At 35.5% G+C, this 21,726-nt stretch overlaps 1 protein-coding gene across 1 annotated transcript in view; it reads right to left on the bottom strand.

Moving 5' to 3' along the window:
- CCSER2 (coiled-coil serine-rich protein 2) overlaps window positions 1-21,726 on the bottom strand; it is a 56,049-nt gene that overhangs the window by 1,563 nt on the left and 32,760 nt on the right. The window contains exons 6-9 of the mRNA XM_009702670.1: window positions 19,429-19,512; window positions 17,489-17,575; window positions 15,807-15,905; window positions 7,157-7,241 (exon numbers count right to left, since the gene is read on the bottom strand). Of these exons, the coding sequence (XP_009700972.1) occupies window positions 7,157-7,241; window positions 15,807-15,905; window positions 17,489-17,575; window positions 19,429-19,512 (355 nt within the window). The remainder of the gene's footprint in view (window positions 1-7,156; window positions 7,242-15,806; window positions 15,906-17,488; window positions 17,576-19,428; window positions 19,513-21,726) is intronic.

Genomic DNA, 21,726 nt, shown 5'->3' with positions numbered 1-21,726 from the left:
CAGCAGGAAGAATGTAATGACAGCTGCGTGCCAAAGTCCTGTTACATATCTAGGATGACAGCACATCTCAGGATTCTTTAAGCTTTTTATCTTTTCCCTGGCAGGATTACTACTGAAAACTGAATCCTCAAAATTCCTCATCAAGAAAAAAAAATTAACGGTAATGAAAGAAATATCAAGGTTTCTCAATCTAATTTTGATTTACTAGCAGGTTTTCCCTTTAGAATATACTGGTTCCGCCTGTAAGCAAAGGCAACATCTAAGCTGGACCACTGACATCAGCAAGTGATAGACAGGTAAGTGCAAATATGTTGAGCAGTCTGAATATGATTGTTTTGGAAAGAAGGAGGAGAATGAAAAAAAAAAATCCTTCAAAATGGTGTCAAATGAATATCAAAACATTATTCCTTACATGACCAAAACTAGCTTAACTTTGTGAATCCTTCTTAACCAAGCAATCCTACAGGAAGGAAGTACTAAACACAATTAATAATTCAAAATATTAAGAGAGTTACACCTAAAAAAAAAAAGAATCCTCCAGATATTTTTGTCATTTTTCACTGTTTATGTAATGGGTTACAGAAGTCATTATCCTTCCAGCTTAGGAGCCAACAGACACATATTAGCCAAAATAATTTATTGATTTAAGACCTCACCTGCAAAACCAAAACTGCTAAAAATGAATGCAGAAACCAAAGTAATATATACCTCATTCCCAAATACTTCAACAAATAAACCAAATTTTCTACTTGAAGTCAAATTTACAATTTATAAACCTACCTGAAGTCAAAATTTAGTACATTTATAGCAAACAGTATTGTGTCAAATTCTAGTATCTAAAAATAGTTGTCAGAAAACTTTTCCCCTCACCTAGAGAGCATTTTTAAATGCCAGTCTTCAAAAACACAGATAAATATCCATCTAAGCATTACAAATCCTAACTTTATATAAAATAATCCTAGTTACAATAATCAGCAAAATCAAAAATTTTTAAGTTACAGAAGAAACGAAATTTGTACGGAAAGTTAAACACAAAAGCATCTGAAATACAGCAAAACAGCAAGCTTTCAATAAGGCTATTTCGAGTTCTTTTGACAAAAACTAGGTAATATTTGAGCTTTCCCATTTGGACATTTTTGCATTTTTACATATAGAAATAGCCAAATACATATCTTCCTCATTATCCTTCATAACCTAAAAAGGTCTAAGCAGCTTAACATCCAGAAAGTTAGCAATTCAAAGGTAGAAAACAGCTACATGCTCAGAAGTGGGACACTAAAGCTCCAGTATCATCTTTGCTAAGTTGTTTTAAATACTGTACAGTTTTCTAATTTTGTATTTCTCCTTAGTCAAAGTCTGTCCAATTATCACGATTACAGATTTTAATCTCTTCAAATTGCTACATGCATTAACATTCAAGATGACACTGAAAGCAGAAAAACACCACTTCCAAAATACGCAAGTAACAGTTCACAAGGTATCTAACACTGAAAACTGCATTATCTTCATCCACAGCTTACATCTTTGCCTTATACACAAATTTTCCTTTTACTAGGGAAGTTGTCATAAATAATGACCATGTTATTAGTCAAAACAAAAACCAAAACACAAACAGCCCGCAGAAGGACTAGTATTTGGTGAATTCCATCACCAGGAGGGGAAATAGAAACAAAGCAGCATTCCACTTTCTAGGCATAATATTTTATTTCATGGAAGTTTAAGAAAAATGTTTGTCATCTGTATTGACTTTGAGTGCAATTTTGATAATATTTTTGGGGTGGGACAGACCATGACTTGGTGCAGACTGTCATGCTAACCAGACTTCTATTTTTGTCCCCTAAAGAAAATATTCAGGTGGGCAAACACCTGCATTCCTTTGGGATGCTCCTAAAATGTGAAGTTGGACTTTGAAATATTTCAAGTACAATGCAACAGAAGAAAATTAGTTCTCTCAAAATTGAAATAACATTAGACAAAATGCTTTGTGCACATGCTTCTTTTTGCACAACAAGCAAACAGTCTTTCCTGTACCAGCAAGGCTTGCATATACTGATGCACCAATCAAAATTACTAAATCACAGATAATTTTTCTCTTCTTTCTCTCAAATAAAGCTGGCTGTTACATCATCCAGAGAAAAATGACAACATATCCATAAAGAGGATTACCATTACCACACAGTTATTGAACCACTGAGATTGTATTAGCTCTGTGTTGAAAAACCAAGACAGGTATGTTATACTGATAAAGAAATGAAATTAATGTGTCATGACAGTGATATTCATTGCAATATCACTACTTTAAAATTCCCTTCAGTTTTGCTTTAGCTATTCTGTATCTCTAACCTCAATCCCCATCTTGATTCCCTATATAATACCTCCGTAGAAAGAAGTAAGGGCATTTCCTCCGTGCAGTATTTTGAGGAGCGAGGGAAGTGAAGCAATGAGAAATCTGAGAACTGCATGCACATCTCCGATAGACATGCATCATGCATAGGGTAATAAAAAAAATGAAACAGTGAAAATGCGTGAAGAGATGGGAAGAAATCTGAAGTTGTACTGTACCACGCTTTATCACAGAAGTAATGGACTAACTTCTCAACTCCTTGCCAATGGCATAATGGGAAAGCAGAGACAAGAAAAAGACAAGGACAATGATGTCAGAGGACCAAGACAAAACAATGAGCAATTGCCATGACAGAACTGCAACTTTTCACCATTTAAATTGCAATTACCATGTCCCCAGTGGTTTTTAGTCCACTTTCCAGAAACAAAGCCAGCAATAGCATTTAAGTAAAGCACTACAAGTAATATTTATAGCAAGACCTGCATGGAATACCTTTGCTCTTAAAACTTGAAGTCTTTTAACACAGTTAATCTCTTGCACTTCAAAGACTGTTTAGAGCTGTGACTGGAATTTGTGTGTATGATTACAACTGCATACATCAAAAATATTTGCATCCATACATATACATGTTAGGTATCTAACAATGACCAATGTCATAAGATACACTGCATTACATATTTTGACCATGTTGTCCGTGCTGTTTAATACCCCATCTTCCTAGCAACTCACTCATGAGCTTGAAGAGACTCCCAATTACCACGGCTGCTTTTTTTTTTTGGAGGAGGAGCAGGGGGAGGGGACACACAAACCCTTCTACATAAGTTTTTCATTTTCCAATCAGTTCTGATATCCCCTATCTCACTGCCTTGGCATAGGATAAGTAGTCATTTCACAAGCCTTCATTTGAAGACACAGCCTGCTGAAAGGCTACACTGGAAAGCTCTCATTTTCTACCTCTGGAAAACACCAAGATTTCACACCATAAATCTGTAGCATTTGCCAATACCTTAATTTTGGATTCCCCCCCCCCCCCCGCCCCCTTTAGCTAGCTGTATTATACTCAGATTTCAACACTGTAAACCAGAATTCCACAGTATGGAATATGACTTCAAATAATGATTTTTTTTTTTTTTTTTAAACCACCATTCACCACAGCATGAGGGTAGTAAAATAACTGGTAATATGGCATACCATTATTTTTTCTGCATAGTCTGTATAGAAACCCCAACTTAAAGAAAAATACTGTCTTTCTCAAAGAAAAGTTACTGAAAGTAAATATAACTATATCAAGGCAGACATTTCATCCATAAATACAGATATATGTGCAACAGACAGACAAACATGATCACAAGTAAAATTAAGTTTTGTTTGCAAATATATACTTAGGTACAAGAGCCATTTTTCTTGACGTCCAATCTGCAACTACTCAACTTGGGACGAAATGGGAGTTTTTCTTAAAAGGCATTTCTTCATATAGCTGAACACTCATTTCTCAGACCAAAAATAATTACATATAGAGAATAGTAATGTAATGATTCCAGGACATTTTGAATAATTTGTCATTCGCTTAATATGAGTCACAGAACTTCCAAGATAATATTCTGAAGCAACTTTGTTCTGCTAACATCAACACTTTGTACACCCTACAGAGAACCTGAATTGGTCAAAAAACGTTCGGAAACCTTTCATAGTGTTAAGCAACATACCTTTGTTTAAAAATATGCATGAAAAGACAAAGCCTGGGCCTAATTTATAGTCAATGTCCATAAAGCAGCTTTCTTGCTGGGGATATAGAGCTATGTGTCACCTGCTAGAATTGCTTACATTATCTTTATTTCTAATGCTTACATACAAAAAGTCTAAACACTTTTTCCATGAAGTGCTCAGTAAGCAGAGACGTGAACATATGCAGTGGTTGAGTAATAAAACAGTTTTCATCAGCCTTTCTGTGTGGAGAAGCACTTGGGGCTAGGGGCCTACAGAAAGAATTGTATAATATTCTCATATTACAACAACAGTTCATAACTGGTTCATTAAAGTGTATTCTAAATGTTGTGTTTCTAGAGCTGCATCATTAAAGCTCCAGAATACAAACGCCAAAAGTTTTTAATTGAAGGAAGTTTGCTATGTCATCAAATTATATCCTATAATCTAGAGAAAAATAAAGAGACCTATGGGAATTATATGAACAAAATTACATGATTTTTATTCCTAAAATGACAACAATGTACTACTATGAAAGTGTTTATGAAATACAAAATGCTGAATTGTTTCCAAGGCTGTTGAAAAAATATGAAGCTAATAAATGTGAAAGTATTAAAAATTAGTTCTCATTAAAAGTGTAAAGCATACATCCAATTCTAAAGTGTGTTAAACTGCAGTGATATGGTAAGTTCATAGGGCAAGTTAAGCAGTAGCTATGCTAACACTGTAACTGGTGCTAATAGAGAAGAACTGTAAGCATATGATAGTATTGTAACATTACGTAGCAGGGATATATTACCTGTCCTGTACAGTAGTAGTAAAATTATATTTAGTTGTTTATATACTGTAATATGAGCAGTTTACAGATTTATACCCTCATAATCTACAGTGCTTGTAAGTGATCTATGTGTCTATCTGCTATCAACAACGTAGTGAAGAAACCTGCAGTATTCACAAGCGCAGATAGTATTTTAGGTTCAGGATCCAGAAGTTGAAGAAATGCTGGAATTTCAAGATCTCCAGACAGAACACACAGCCAAACAAAAACTGAGACTACTTCATGTTTCCATCACCTTCTCTGTATTACGGCAAAAGAACACTAACATTGACTTTAAGGCTGTTTTCCTATTCTCAGTGGCAATACGCAGCTCAGCACTTGCCTCGAAACCCCACATTTGGCATTCAGTAGTAGCTCAAAAATCAGCAGACCTAAAACTACTGAATCAAGGGAAGAGCTATTGTGGGGAAAGAAGGATGCTAGTGGTAATTCCAGTAATGTTCTACTTTATGGGACTCTTCACATAGCAATAAATCATTGATTTTGCAAGAGCATCAGTAAAAACGTCCAAGAAACCTCCAAATTCATACTGTATTTTTATTCTCAGTATTTATCTTTTGATCAAACCTAAGACTTAAGCGGCTAGGAACACTCAGTTATGGGAAATATTTATTTTCCTAAGCAATACATTAATTATAGTTTAGATTAATTACTCAAGGGCCAGTTGTCATTTACTTTATTGCCTTTACTAGTGATTCACAGAATTTAATGTACTACGTATACTAAAAAAATCCAACCTGCTTTAGAAATGGAAGTTCACTACAGAATCCCTGAATAAGCAGCTGCTGCTGTTAGGGAGCAATGAGGTGGGGGCTCAGAGAACTATAAGAGTTTAGCAAAGTGTGTGATGTGACACCAGAGGCACACATCTGGCAGCTCAGACACCATCTTCCCATTCTGACTCTCCGATCCTAAGCCCCAAAACTGTGACATTTATATGCTCCTCGGGTCTAATACTGATCTTTTTAAACTCAGACTCTCTGCTGACAGGACAGTAAAATAGCCAGACTGTGCTAATGCTGACCCTCTACCCAGAAACAAAAGGCGTGATGATCAGCTTTAGGGGTTCTACATTCATTACACACACACAGAGTCCCACAAACACCACAGGAAAATGAAGCACATCCCTCCATTGCATAGAGAAAAGCCTACAAAACAGGCTGTGCATTCCTGATGAGTTGTTTAAATGAACATTGTCACAGAAATATCAAGAGAGTATTTGAAACACAATTTACAAAACACTTTACACGATTTTTTTTCTTCTTGTAATTGGAAGAGGTTAGGATTACTGCAATCTGAAATATATGTAAGCTTAGTTTCCCAAGGTGCAGCTTACTCTTCAGATCTCCATTGGCCCTGGAAATCTTACTTTGTTTCCATACTTTTATTTTTTCTTTTATTTCTTGTCCAAATACACTCTTGGGCTTTGCTAGGCAGTCAAACACACTGTAATTCTCAAATTACAGTACATTTAAAAAATATAACTTTAGCTTTATGAACCAGTTATATTTCTTCAAACAATTATCTGTTTATAATGCAATACCAAAGCACAAAATAAGACTTACCATTTCTCTATGTCTACGTAAGCATACAGTTTTAAAATCAGCAATTGTCTTTTGTTTTGCAGATCCAAGCCAAGAGGACAAATGCATTTTATATCAGCCCACATCATAGCTAGCACATAAGGAAAGTTAATAAATCATGCAAGTTTTGCAACAGCCACTTTAATGTATTAGAAGCCTTTTAACAACAAATACCAAGAAGAGGGGGGGAAACAAAAATTAGTTTCAGGGAAGCCATTCTGAAAAGTTAAGAAAACTTCTCGTGAGAGGCCATGAAAACATCACTTCCTCACCAACATTTTTATGTACATCCACAACTTATTTATGTAAATACATCCACATATGCACACATGCAGACTTATGAGCAAACAGAACACATACACAAACGGGATAGTATATTACAGCCATGAAAAAGAAAGGGAAAATGCAGCAAGCAAGATTTATGTTAAGACAAGACTGGAAACAAGGGCCTACTCAGGTTTGCCTGAAAAACTGCTGAAGTAAATCAGCATTTAATAACTGTTATAAAGCTATAAGTTGTAGCTGCTTATACACTGGCTGAAGGAAGCATTTTGGTTAGCCACAGACTCTTGTGTATGCCTGTAGATCTGCCTGAGAAAGGAGGATACTACAAGATGAACAGTGCGTGCAAAGGGGAAGCTTCTACTGGAACACGGTGAGGGAGATGAGTGAGAGGTACAGACTCACTCTGTCTGCGGTGCGGTGGAACAGTCCGAGGGATGCCCTGGAATGAGCCCTGCCAGGGAGAGAAGGAGGGAGCAGAATACCCACCCTGTGCAGAAAGAGAGAGGGGGAGAAGTATAATAAAAAAGAGAACAGGGAAAAACAAGACACCAAAAAGCCACACCATTCTTTTTCCCCTAGAAAGGTATCATTATATTTCCCAGTTGTTCTACTTTGTAAAAGCAAACGCTACATGCTACCAAAGCCCAGAGGAAAAACAACATTATGATGCCCTAAACTACTCAGAAATCTTACAAAATACCTCCATTTTTATTCAATATATATGTACACATTTCTATTAAAGATGTTTTTAAGGGAAAAGTATAGGAGCTAAGCGAGCTTTTCACGTTAAAAATACATGCTAAAAATTGTATTTTTACAGCTTCCAAGAATGTTTTAAAAACGCCCCACCAATCAGTAAGTTGCTTAATACTAATCTACTGGAAAACCAGTCAGTTTTAGTTCACAACAAAAAACTTCTAATGGATACAAACAGATTTTCTAGCAAGTCCCAGTGCTTTAGAGTCCACTTCATTCATCTTTTTATAGTATTATTTAATGTGAAAGAGGAGAGGTGAAATACAACTGTTTTCCTTGCACTTTGCTCTCGGAGCCTGAGTCTTCCATTACAGGATCAGAGAACCACGCACGTCAACACCGTGCAGGGTTTGCCTGTCAGATGTTTCAGATGACCACAAAAGTGATAGATTGTGGTTGCTGCATTCTCAAAACAAGAAAAAACAATTTTATGCAGTCTGTCATTTTCTCCATACCCTTACCTTTAAAAGAAATCTATCCAAGCTGGAACTGCCCTCTTAAATCACACAATCTTGATTTCCTATTTCAGCAAGCCAAGTTTAAGTCTTTACAATCCCTTCACTGTTTAGCAGCTGAAAACTTCTGCTTTTATGAGTTCTGGAATATCGGTGCTAACAGTAAGGACTGTCATTGCCTTCTGGCTACCAGAAACCAGCAGATATATACAGCAATCAGTTGTAACTACTCTTTCGGACAGCAGGCATAAGATACCTGAATGAACATCTGTATCAAAGAAAACAAACACAGTTTGCCCCTTCTCTCTAGTTTCTCTGCTGCCATATCTGCTGCAGATTATAATGCCAAGGCTAGACAAAGTATTTTATTTCCATGCTGTTTTTAAAAAAGAATGTTAAGCATCACATTATTTCTATAAAGAAATATTCTGCTTTTGTTTATCCTATAGGAGAATTTTAAACACTTGCCTGACCTTCCAGTTATCCTAATCTAGTTAGATTTTATTCACCACTATTCCAAGTTTCAGTCCTGCTAAGATGTAACTTAATAACACATGCATTTAATCAAGTCTTAGAATCTGCTAGCCAGAACACTTTTAAACTAGAACAGGAAATAAAGAAAAAAATCTGACATGACTTCTTTATTCTTCAGAAGCAGAGATAAACAATTATTGGAGCAAAATCCAAGGAAAAAATGAAACAAGTTCTTTAATCTGATTATCTCTAGATGGAGCTATTGATTACTTAACGTGTTCTTACAGTCCTCCATCAGTAGTCATTAACGTCAACACAATTTTTAGACTGCTGCATGAAAGAACAACAGTACTAGCTTCAGTCAAGCCATATGACAAAAATAACATAAGTTGCATCAGCTGAGTAGGTATTAAATACAGAAATATTCCTGGGAACAAGATTAATCAATCAATGATTGATGACACATTAACAAAAGCCTTGGATTTTCACAGCGCTGTACAAAAGAACCCTTAATTTTTCAGTCTTGTTCACATTTCATCCTAAGCTGTGTCAAGGTGGTGGAATAAAAAAAATTCTTTCCATTCTCTAAATGTAACTGAATCACCAGGTCGTAAAAAGCACAGTACCATCAGGCACAGGTCTCATCTTGCAGAGGCCTCTTTGAGTTGGCAATTGGCTTTTTTCAGACTTCATTCTTAATTTAATGCATTAAAAATTTCAAAGGAGGTGAAAGTTTTATATCCTCTCCCTTTCTCTCCTTAAAAAGGGAGATTAAGACAAGTACAAGCCAGCTGAGCTATGTAACGTTATGACACTATGGTAAAAGCAAAGAAACATTTAGATGTCTTGATATACTCCAGTAATTTTTAAGCATCCATATTAGCACTTCAAAGCACAGCACTAAGTACAATCTTCTCAATAATTCTTCATGGTATTTAATAATTATTAAATGACTAAATGACTGGAGAAGTAAATTAGAAAGTGCAAGTAACTTCCTTCAATGTTTTGTCTGCTAAACTGAACTGTTCTCCAGGCATGGTTCAGTCCCCTTCTCCTGAATGCTGGAGAACATTCTATAATATAAGAAGCAAAAAAACTAGCTCTTCCTCTGGCTGCAGACTTTAAAGTTTACACTGCTCCATACAGGCAAGTGTCAAATAAATGCCAGATTTCTTTTTTGTAAAAAAACCCGTAACAAGCATTGTTTAATTGTACATCAAATAAGGTAACTAAAATCAACATCAATTGAGCCAAGTAAGGACCAGGAAATACAGCACTGCAAATTTATTAAGATGGGTGTTACGACTTACACTGATTTTACAAATAAAGGTTGTACCGATCCCATAGAAATAGCACATTAAGACAGAAGTATCTGCAAATAAGCCTGGCTTATGAAGAGATGACTTTTCTTTTAATAGCGTGTTACAAAACTCCAGCAATTTTACAAAGCTTTCTCCTTTAAACAACAACTCATATCATCCTCTTCTATTAGTCAAATGTGTGTTGAGGTTCCCAAGAAATCCAAACAGGGAAAAAGAAACACACACTAATAAGCATATCTCTGCAGATTATGGCACATATTCAATACACACAGAAAATGTGGCAGTTTCCTACTAAACACAGGGAAGAAAAACCTGAATCACAATTTATTTTATGATTGATTATTAAAAAGTCTATAAAACTCATAAATAAGCAAGGGTAGAATATAAAAGATGAGAACATGACTTACCTCAGCTTCTATTACAAAAAAAATCCCAACACTTGATGGGATTCTTCTCCGTTCTGAAGCCTCGTCTGATGCAAGTCTTTCCACTTGCACTTTAATGTTAGACAGCCATCAGAACAGTTTCTCCCCTCACCTGTTACATGCATCCAGCCACTAAACTTTAATCCCATTCCTCTCATTTCCCAGATACTGGAATTGTGAAATAGCAAAAGCACGCCAAAAGAGAAATTATTCAGAATTTTAAACAACAGGCAAAACATGAGACTCGGGAATGGAAAAAGAAGAGCAGCTCTAAAAAAGCAGCCTATAAACCAGAACAAAGTGACGAATGTTCTTCAGTGATCCTAACGAATATTACAATTGCTGCTAAACGCTTTATGAAATTCTGACCCTAACTGCACTGGAAAACCTGTTTGTTTGTTTAAAAAGGCTACTATGAAGCTATTAAGGCCAAGGTTTTCCATTGCTATGAAGAGACCTCAACCTTAGAATAAGCAATCACATGAACAAAAGCAATTGCTTCTGCCAGAAAAGGACAAGAGAAATATTTCTAAGCTATTGCTGCACAGTAATTTTTAGGCCAACAGCCAAATATTCCAGCTCTTTTCCCAAGGATGCACTAATATCCAAAACTGCTACTGCTTTAAAAAAGTCTTTTTTGCTGCAGAAACACAGGTACAGGAAGGATCCATTTTTATCCATACAGTTGGAGTATTTGAGCACTTCCAAGAAGAGATTATTTTTTCATGTGTCTCACCTAGCATTGCCAGTTGTCTCATACAAACTCAGAGCTCCACATCATGAACAAATCTAGGATGACATACTTCAAGTATCAATGCAAACAAAATGTTTTTGAAGCAGTCCCCTCTTGCTAGCCTAGCACCCAGAAAGGTGTTATGAATGAGCAGTTCTGACATGCAATAATCTTTCTGAAAGTATTCAGGTCAAAAAAACCAAAAACAACAAAACCACACAAGCAAAAAAAAGTCAGTCTTACACACTGGTTTACAATAAACAAACAAGAATTGTCTGTGAAAGGTTTAAAGGACCTCTCTTCTGGGTATGTGCCTACATGCTAAGCATTGTCACTGTAACAGCACAAGAAACCAATACACAATATAACTACGGTTCTGTCTCACCAAGAACGTATGTTAGAATGGATCAGCAAGCAAACAGCAGAGTACTGGACAACGAGAGAAACTTAGGCTGAATGTGAAGATAAACACTAATATAGTGACTAGGCTTCAAGACCTGCAAGTTTAAATTCATAGTTGCAGCATCAAAGCATACAGGAAGTTTAAGGCTAAGTTGGAAGGAGATACTAAAAACAAGAAGACAACAGTGCACAAAGGCAGCCAGAGTATTACAAAGGTTCATCAAAGCAACTGATGTGAAAAGCTTTGGAATGACAAACTGGATCAAAACTCAAATGGAAGGCAAAGAATCTCTCAGTGCAGAAGTAGAGAAGAGATGTAGCAAAGAACAAGAATATGCATGCTCCCACGCAAACAGAGAGAGAAGAATGAACTTGTATACACATTTTGGAAGCAAAGCTTATTCTCATCACTCTGTACTGCTCTGAGACCAAAGAGAAAAATCAGCTTTTACCGTATGCTATCTACTGTTGCAGGGTATGAGCACGCACCCATGAACTAGGAGGAGTTGTGTTATGTTAAGGAACTTGACCTTGGTGGTTTGAATCTTTTACAGACGTCTTCAACCAAATGCAGTGCTTTCTAGTTTGCCTGCTTGTTTTTTACTTTGCAGCAACTGCAAACAACCTTTCCAGTTCAAGACGACAAATGATTTGTTAACATAAACTTGACACCTAACCCTTTTACCCTCAAAATCTTGAAAAAATATCAATAGTTAGTATTACAGAAAAAATGCTGCAAAGCCTGTGAGACAGCTGTGGCAATGGATGCTCACGTTTTTCTTCTTTGTAAGCTTTGTCCATCAACATTAATTTCTTCAGGTAATTTTATGTTCAATACTTTCTTCCAGATTTTGGATTTTTTCTTCCATGATAGTTAAGTGATAGACAAATTAATTGGAAGTGAATTCTTTGTAAGAGATCTGTAAGAAATCCATCTACAAATGTCATGGTCTACCCTGTCAGTAAATACTTGTACAAGGCTTTATCCTGAGGATGGCTAACCAAAAATAATGTTTCCCTCTAAGTTATCACTGTCTATATGAACAGTCAGGAATTACCCAAGTTTTGAGCGTACTTTCAGGACACTATTTATAACAAACACCATGTAACAGACACAGTAGCTAGGCAATAGGTAACTACCTATCAATTCTTAAGATGCCCAATTTTCAAAACATTTATTTTTCAACCACTAAGTTCTATTACATGAATACTAAGTTCCAGGGATTAACCTAAAGCTACATAGCTTCCATTTATGTACATATTTACCTTTAAATAGGAAAAAAAAAAACCCTAAAAGAACTTTCAAAAAAACTGTGGTCCCTAATGAGAATAACCCCAGACAAATTTATAATCACACCAGGATGGGCCATTTTCTAGAAATATCTGGTAATAAAGACAGACATAGATAACAACATGACTTTAAGAGAATATGTTTAATCTTATTCACTTGTCTGTTTACTGGGAGAAACAGTATTAGCTATTTCAAATCGACAGTAGAATGGCAAGAAATTGCTGCAATTCATATGGTCTTAAATTCCTAACTAAAATCTTTCAGTAGCTGGATTTCCACTCTCACTATTTCCTAGTTTATGAAACACTACATTAACAATGTTCGTTAAGCACATTTCTAGAAGAATCTGAAGTGTTTCTTGAAACAGTAAATTGCTGTTTCCCTAGGCTGTTATTTACGTTTCAGCAATCAACACATAGTATCAGTTCTGCTAGAATTTGTAAACAGTCAGAACAATCTTGAAAGTTATGATAACTGAACCAAATAACCTCCTGATATTCACCATCATTTAGAGTGACTGGCAGGTTAACACTAACAGGGAAAAATGAAGTAGTTAAACATTCATAAACTTTGATAACTATTACCAAGCTTAAAGAAACAAAGAGCTTGATTGTCTAAAGGCACTATTCTCTCATTGCCAAGAGTTCAATTATAATTTGTTTTTAAAAAATGTAGTCTATATAAAAACTTCATAATTTCAAAAACATTAACTACATTACATGATTCATACTACGTTTAGGACCAATAAATCTGATTTCTCCCAGCCTGCACTCTGAGTTCAAGACCATTACATTAAACAGAACAGGCACGTTAGTAAAGCGAAACAATTATTTTCTTTAAGACTTATTTTTTGGTCAGAATACATTTTACCTGGGTGTCTCCTACTGTTTCCATTTACTGTACTCCTACCTCAGGAAAATGGAGCCAATTGTCTCTCCTCTCTATTGCAAGTGACATTTTGTCATTTGGTTCCAGACAAACAATGATTTCATGCCAAGGTTTTTTCTACATTTATACTTCTATCAAGCCATGCAAAGAAGCATACAAATGCATGTTAGCAGAGGAACTATTAAACCAGAAAGATGAAGTGCAATCATTAGAACTGAAACTTGTCCACAACAGCAAGACTGTTGTCCTCCTTTAAGAAATCCCATATTAAGGAGCTCCTATCAATTTCTGTTGGCTTACAAAAAGCCTGTAAATTACAAATATGCAAATGAGAAGACAATGAAAAAAAAACAACACACACACACACACACAACCACACACATTCTGCCCAAAACTTTTCAGCTATCATTTACAAATAAAAGCTCCGGAAAAGCAGTATATATTGAAAATTTGTCAATACTTCATGAATTTTCCCAATTCCTTCATCAATTTTCATGAGAAACTTCAAGTGTAGATACAAATACTGAGATGTTCCTAATGCACATCTGATGATCATATGCCTACCTACATATGTATGTGCATCATATACACATGTATACATATATCCACACACATACACACACTCAACCATGAATACAGCACACGAGTTCGGTTTTTTTGGTTGTTTTTTTGTTTTGCGGTTTTGTTGGGTTTTTTGTTTTGGGTTTTTTTTGTTTTGTTTTTTTGTTTTGTTTTGTTTTTTGGTGTTTTGTTTTTTTTTTTTTTAAAGATACTCTCCCTTAACCTGAACCTCCTCATAACAAAAAAGTGTCCTTTTGAACAAAACTACTGAATAACTTAAAAGAAATATACTGACCAACCTGACCAAAATAGACAACTGGGTTAAATTGGGACTCTTTTTACCTGAGGTATCAACTCACATTCCCAATCTTCTCCAATATCTTTGTCTTACCAATTAATACCACAGGTTGCTCAAACTAAAGCTTCTGCAGTTAGCAACTAACTTGCAATGGTTACTAATCCATTTCTAAATTTGTGGAAAATGAAATGGAAAAAAAAGGAACATGGAAACAACAATAGCCACTAACCTGGTAATAGTATCAATGCAGAAAAATGTCAAATGAACATTACATATAAGAAATTAAAACTTTGGAAAAAGAAACTATACAAAAGCTCAAAAGCTCCAAAGTAACAGGAAAAAAGAAACAAATGGGATAAACAAAGACATTATGCATACATTCTGGAACAGAGGTGTTGGAGAAAACTAAAACCTACTTAAGTTTATGATCTTTTTACATTGGGTTCTTATCAGACAGAAGACAGTTGGGAAGCGTGGTTTCAACAGGATAAAGCTGTTTGCTAGCAACTGGTGAACATACAGCATGATGGTATTTCTATCCTAGCACTACACATTTAAAAGAATAATTTTAGGAGGATAGCAAGGGTCATTTATCTTACTACAATCTTACACCAAGTAACTCAAGGCAGTGTAAAAACAAAGAAACAAAAAAAAAAGTTAAACTTACTTTTAATCTTTTAAAGAAATCTCTTAGGATTCTCTAGCTAGAGCAGTAGCTTCAAGATCCAAAGACTATTTGCTAGTGACTGACAAAAGGCTTGTTCATCATTCAAAGGTAAGTCCTCATTATTATATAGTATCAAATGTGCTGTCCTTCCCCCATCTTAACAATTCTGTTAGTGTTCCATGGAGAATGTAAGTTCTATTTAATGGAAGCAAATGTGATCCACGCAACAACACATGGGAATGAAGATGTCCTTTGTCAAAGTGATTTTCAGTCAGTAATTTTTTGAATGAGTCAAGTTATTCAAATAAATGATAAATTTTCATTTTAAAAAGTTAACTTTTGTTTTTACACTTATGGACTGAAGCTTAGCATACACTTTTGCTTTTCCTCAACAAATGTGAGAACATCAACAATGAAACTTTATCCAGGAAAAACACAGAAACAGATACCTATGACTTTAAAGTCAGGATACAGGAAAATATCTTACATGTGATTAGATATACAGCTTGGACTGACTGTAACTTAAATAGTGCAAAGGGTGATTATTTGAAGAGGAGACTTCTAAACTTCAATTCCTTATTTTAAAAGAAATGTTTGTAATAAATGTTTTATATAAAAGGGTTGCAAAAGAACGCAAGGAATGCACAGCAGGAAGGGTACCACTCACATACAGCACAGAATCTCTTAAACAAGGGCAGCTTGTGTGACAGCAAAAGTACTGGAACTGGACAACGAAATGGAGAAAGTCACAACTGAGAAGGAATGGCACATTTTACTCACAGAACTCCTCCTCCAGGAGGTTTGCGTAAATTTATCAGCATATGTGCATGTTGCCCCTGTAGGTTTTTGACTGTCTTTCTGGCAGTTACATCTAGCGGCCTTAATCATCCCCAAAAAGAGAAAAATAAAGGAGAATGTTAGAAAATAACTAACTAAGCCTCTTGAAAAGCACAGTCAAGGCCCAGTGTTCAAATATGCATTACTTGACAATATAGCACAGTAAGATTAAACCGTAGAAACTAGTATTTACAGTGCTGCACAACTGCTTCTTTTCCCAAAGTATATTTAGAAGTAATCTAGAATAAATGTTGACTTTTGGAAAGGGTTTTTGATTCACTTAAATCTCTGAAGCACCACATTTAAGTCAGCTTCAATAATTACAAAAATAAGTTTTACCCATCTTCACAGCAGAGTTCCTCAGCTGCAACAAAGTCTTCAGTTACTACAGTAATTAGGTATATGACCTAGCAGGGAAGGAGAGATTTCCTTGAAGAAATCTTTGAAAGCTGATGGTAGGAGTGAAACTAAGTGTACTGAAAAATGAACACTTATTGCAAAATGCTAATAGGCAAAGCAATTTGTTTTGCTATGCTGTGACCTGGAATTCTGTTGTTTAAGCAGCAGAGTAGAAAGCCAAATCTTGACCTTTCATTTTAGAAGGAATGATCACATGCTAGACAGGGAGAGGATGAAGACTACAGGTCAGTTTCGGTGGATGTCTGTACAAAACCACATGCTAAACATTTCATTAGAGATTATAGTCACACAAAACTGTCTCCAGCCATGAGTAATAAACATGGCGTGCACCTCTTGGCATCTCACCTACCCTGCCTTTAAGATCTTGCTGTGGCTTGAAATAGCTTGAAAACGTGGGGCTATTCTACTAGAATTATCACAGCAGGTGAGTTTCCCAGAACCAAATGCAGAGATACGCATAGCAAAATCCAAATTTAACTTAAAACAAGAGTAAAATGTAAAAAGGCATATGTTACTTTTGTTTGAGGACTTATGAGTCTGCCTGAACCTGATTTATGATGGAAGTACCTGCATAACTTTTGTTTATTTGGGCAATTTAATCTTACTATTCAACATGCTTTGTTTGTTCTGTTTAAAAAAGAATCAACTTTTAATACTACCTTGCTCAGCTTTAAATCCTATGGTGGAATTCTTTATTAAACTAATGGGCAATAAAGGGAAAGGAGAGTGAGAGTGAGGAAAAAAGCAACAAAAACCACCGTCAAGCAGAATGATAGGCCCAATACTTGTCAAGTTTTATACTTATTATGCTTGAAGTGCCTCATCTTTGCTCATTGTTATTTCTGAATAGCTTCTAGAATTTTGTGTTCAAAGTGTTTTGGAAATGAAATATATTTAATAGTTGTGTAAACATCCTTGCTTAGCGCCACACATACAAATTATGACTGGCCTACAGAATTAAAGATCCCAGGTGTTCAGCTGCAAACACAGTAGAACACGTAGAATCGGTCTGCTAACTGAACCTTTACAGACCCATGAGTCAGGTGGGTCTAAACAGAACCCAAATCTACCTTTGTTATAATGAAAACGTAGGAAAAAAAATTAAGACATCTAGCCCTCTTAAAGCCGTCATAAGAATTACCTACTGAAGTTACACTCTGCAGTGGACACTTGGGATTTTGTTAGACATTTAGCATTATACTTACAAGTTGATGCTCTAATTGGTTGATTGTTTCGTCCTTTTTCTTCAATTCATCTTTAAGCTGCTTGATCTCATTCAGCAGATCATCCATCTGCAATAGAACAGTGGGCAAGATGAGGTTTTCTATAAGGGCTACACAATCTAAATCGACACCTGTACAGGACATATTACATCAGATGTTCACAGAGGACTGACAGTAACATTAGCACGTGCTCTCCTCCTCTTACTCTCATGGTGAGATGGGCTGTAAGCATACAACCTAGAGTGAAGAAACTTGACTGGAATTCTCTTTAAGCGGCCAAACTGAGCTGACCCACTAAATTTTCAGAGTATGTAAGTAAATGAGCTGCATTTTTGATGCTGTAATTCATCTGTTGTACAAGCAACTAACATCATGTAGATGAACAACCCTAGGTATCAAACACTAACTACACTCCTGTTTATCCAACAACAAAAAATACTGAAGCTTGAAGGTTAAATGAACTCCTATTTAAAAATCATTAACATAAAATGATAGAAACAAGAAAAAAAATAATTTAGAAACATAAGTATAAACAGGTTTACTGAATGCAAATGGCACAACTGATTTGAATGCATCCTACTAAAAACTGAAGACTTAAAACAATTATGCAAAGTTCAGAGACTAAAAAAATTGATAAAGATGCAAAAGTGAATTTTTTAAAAATAGTTTTTCATTACAAGGTAATTTTACTGTATTTTATAACTGTGCCATTGTAACTAAGCCATAAATTAAGAGGCATACTTCCATTTAGTAGTGTACATCTACTATTTTGGTTTCACTGAAGATGTTATTAGTTACTGCTTAGGACAACACCCAGATCAATTTGTTATTCAACTTTTCAAACTATATGCCAGTATTAATTAAAGAAGTGACAATTCAAAATGTCAGTTAAACCTAGCATTTTTTTGTTAAGTAGTTAAAAATGAACACTTTTTCCTCTAGGAATTAAGACTAAGATTTTGAGGGATGTGACTGTAGAAGGACAAGCACAACAAATCCAGCAGACCACAATGAAGAAGAAAAGAACTTTTAAAATGTAGAAAACAGGGTTGCTAAAGGATGATGCATATCGATCTACAGCTTTGGCAAACCTCTTAAACCCTGAAACCAGGATTTGGACAGACGACCTTCAAACAGGAATAAGATTGTAAGTGTTCTTCCCTTTCAAGAAGTATTTCTAATTTCATTATATCTTCAGCAAGTATTGTTCCCCTCACGTAAGTGCAGCATTAGTGACCTTTCTTTCTATACTGATTTTACAATAAGAGTCAAACAATGCTATAAAACCTTACCATTGTAGAAAGCACAATGTTACAAGTCTGTGACCATAAAAGATGATCCTTTTTGGAATATCCATTGTGATAGTTTCTTCCTTTAACACCCACTTTAAAACAATAAACTCTTTGACGTTGTGGTGTTCACATTATTTTTAAGTTACGTCTGCAATATCTGCATTATCTCAAGGAAAACTTACTTCAGATGAAAGATATTTTAAACTGAAGTCAACAATAAGTGTAATGAAACAGAGCAAGTAATTGAATAAGTATTGTATGATTACACTTCAAAGCAAAAATTGTCTTTTCAAATTCTAACACTTTTCAAGCAGGCAGAAAGTTTTTGAAAGTTGTTACTCTACAGCTGTTAATTCCCACATGACTGCTACAAATACCAAAAGGCAAGGTAATTTTAATTATTTAAATCGTGCTAGCATTTGTTAGTATGTATTTTAAAAAGTCAAATAAACCCTTCTATTTTAACAAAACTGAAAAGATGAAGTATATAAACATTAGCTAAGTTTGCATTTAGACAGAAGCAAGCAGCAAGAAGCACTACTTCACAGTGACATAGTTTTCAGTTTGTGTTTTTTTAAACACATACAGGTTTGTATCTCTTATTCTGTAGAGAAAGTCAGTGTCATTTACCTTAAAAGTTGACTCAGGTTCTTGCAGTTCTGGACTTGATGGAACCGACAGTGAGATGTCCTGGAGTGACACATTTTCATCATTCTATCGGAGAACAGAAACAAGAACAAAAGTTGCTGAAACAACTCCCTGGCAAACTTGCTTTCAAGGATGGAGACACATCGCCTCTCTGTGGAACTTGTTACAATGTCTGACCTCTCTCATAATGAATTTTCCTTTTTTCCCCCTGATAAGAACGCCTCCCTTGCTGCAGCATGTGTACAGTGCCCAAATAAGGGCCATGAACAGCCTCCCTCTCCTCGCAAAGTTGTAGGGACAGCTGCATCCATGTCAAAGTGTGTTGATTTTGCAGAAAAGTCTGGTAAAAATTGGCCATTGTGTTCAAATGTGTTGTATCAAGAAGGAATGGCAACGCTATGTGATTTTAAAAGCTTCTTTTCCTTCAGTATCCATTCAAATAATATGTTTGAACAACATAAAAAATATTCAGCCAAAATATTTCAACTAGGAGTTCTTAACTAAATAAGCAACATTTGCTACTGGGCAGACGAATACGAAATTAATTCACAGCCATCAGAACTTAATATCAATTATAAAAACTGGAACAACACAAAAGTATTCTTTCCCCTGCCATGACAGCCCTGAATTCTGAAATTAAGCACAGCAAGTAGAAACAGAAATAACCACAGATGCCAAGACATGTCTCAAAGCACTTAGCACTCTCGTGACAAAAACACATGCAAGCCGCTATGTGCGGTACTCTAAAACTCGTGGTGCTCAACCCTGAAAGGTTCAGTTAGGTTACAGAGTCAAGTCACAGACTGACTAAGTGACAGTGTATTCTGGTGATACGTTCTCAGGTTTGTACTGTGATGTTGTGCCCAATCTCAGTGTGACACAAAACTACAGTACAATTACAGTACAGTTATTTTATGCTCATGGAAGATCATAACCCCCATTTCCTTGGTGTAAAAAGATTTATTCCTCCCCCTATCCCTTTCCGTCCATCTCCTCTATCTGCTACCTCCTTAAAGAAAAAATAAATTAATCTTCTACCTTACAGCATTCTCCTTTATTTTTTAGGGTTCTTAGATGGGAGCTTCTTTACCCAATGAGCTCACTGCCTAAGTTTGCATTTGTAGAATGTAAGAGCAGCATGTCTCAAAACCTGTCTAAAACCACTGAGTCTGAGCCAGCAAATCCCTAACACCAGAAGAATAAAACTGCAGCTCAAATGCTAAAGGTGAGTTAAAGGAAAAACCCACAATAGACCTATTTATGTTCTATATGTCAGTCAGGTATCTGTTTTTGCTTTTTAATCCATAAGAAATTTCTTATAAATTTTTAACTAAACTGCAGAGAAACATCAAGGAGATTGTCCAGATGCAAGAAAGCAAAAAAATAAAATTGTTGAACTTTTAACAATTACATTTTTACTTTTTCCTATAGTCACTGATTACTTGCAGATAAAATACGCACAACCATCACCAGACTTAAAAGATAAATTCTAAATTGCTTTTACCATACTACGGACAGTTAAATTTAATTTCCATCTCTTAAGATTTGATTTTATACCTTGCAGATTTTTACTGGTTTGGGGTTTTGTTGTGGGTTTTTGGGGGGGTGGTGGTGGTGGGCTATGTTTGGGGGGGGTTGGGGTTTTTTTTGAGGGGGGTTAGTTTATTCCAAACTTGTTGGCCTTTTTTAAAAAAAACAAAACAAAAAACAAAAACAAAACTATAAATTCTGACAGCAGTCAGATTTCAAGGCTGACTCACTAACATAGCAAATATTTCAGCTTACACTGTCCAACACACAGTGGTATTGAATTCACAAGCATTCACAAGTAGCTGCTTGTCCCCTCTGGGCAGATCGCCAGCAAGTGACAGGCTGATGAAGCAGCACTTTACAATCTATGTTATGAAGAAGTTCTAATATAGTGTTTTGAAATAATCTGCACAATAATATCATAAAGAAACAAACATTATTCAACCCAAAACATTTCTAAAATGCTAGAGGAAATGAGCAGCAATTAGAATCATAAAATCATTCACGGAATAACAGATTATATTGTATGTTGTATTTTATATTTATCTTATATTCTACAATTAACTGATTTCATCAACATTCATTACTTTGAACAACTATTCAAACACACACACGTACTCAGAAGAAAATCTACATCAGACAGTCACAGTCATAATTGTGAAGGAGTAATCACAGGAACGGAAAACATATAAAACAAGACAAACTATTTCAAGGAAAAGTATATTGCATGGCTTTTAAAGGCTCTATCAC

This window comes from Cariama cristata, unplaced genomic scaffold, assembly GCF_000690535.1.
Source record: "Cariama cristata isolate BGI_N322 unplaced genomic scaffold, ASM69053v1 scaffold32466, whole genome shotgun sequence".
NCBI lineage: Eukaryota > Metazoa > Chordata > Aves > Cariamiformes > Cariamidae > Cariama > Cariama cristata.
The sequence above is the reverse complement of the archived record's forward strand: the minus strand, read 5'-3'. Positions and strand labels throughout refer to the sequence as shown.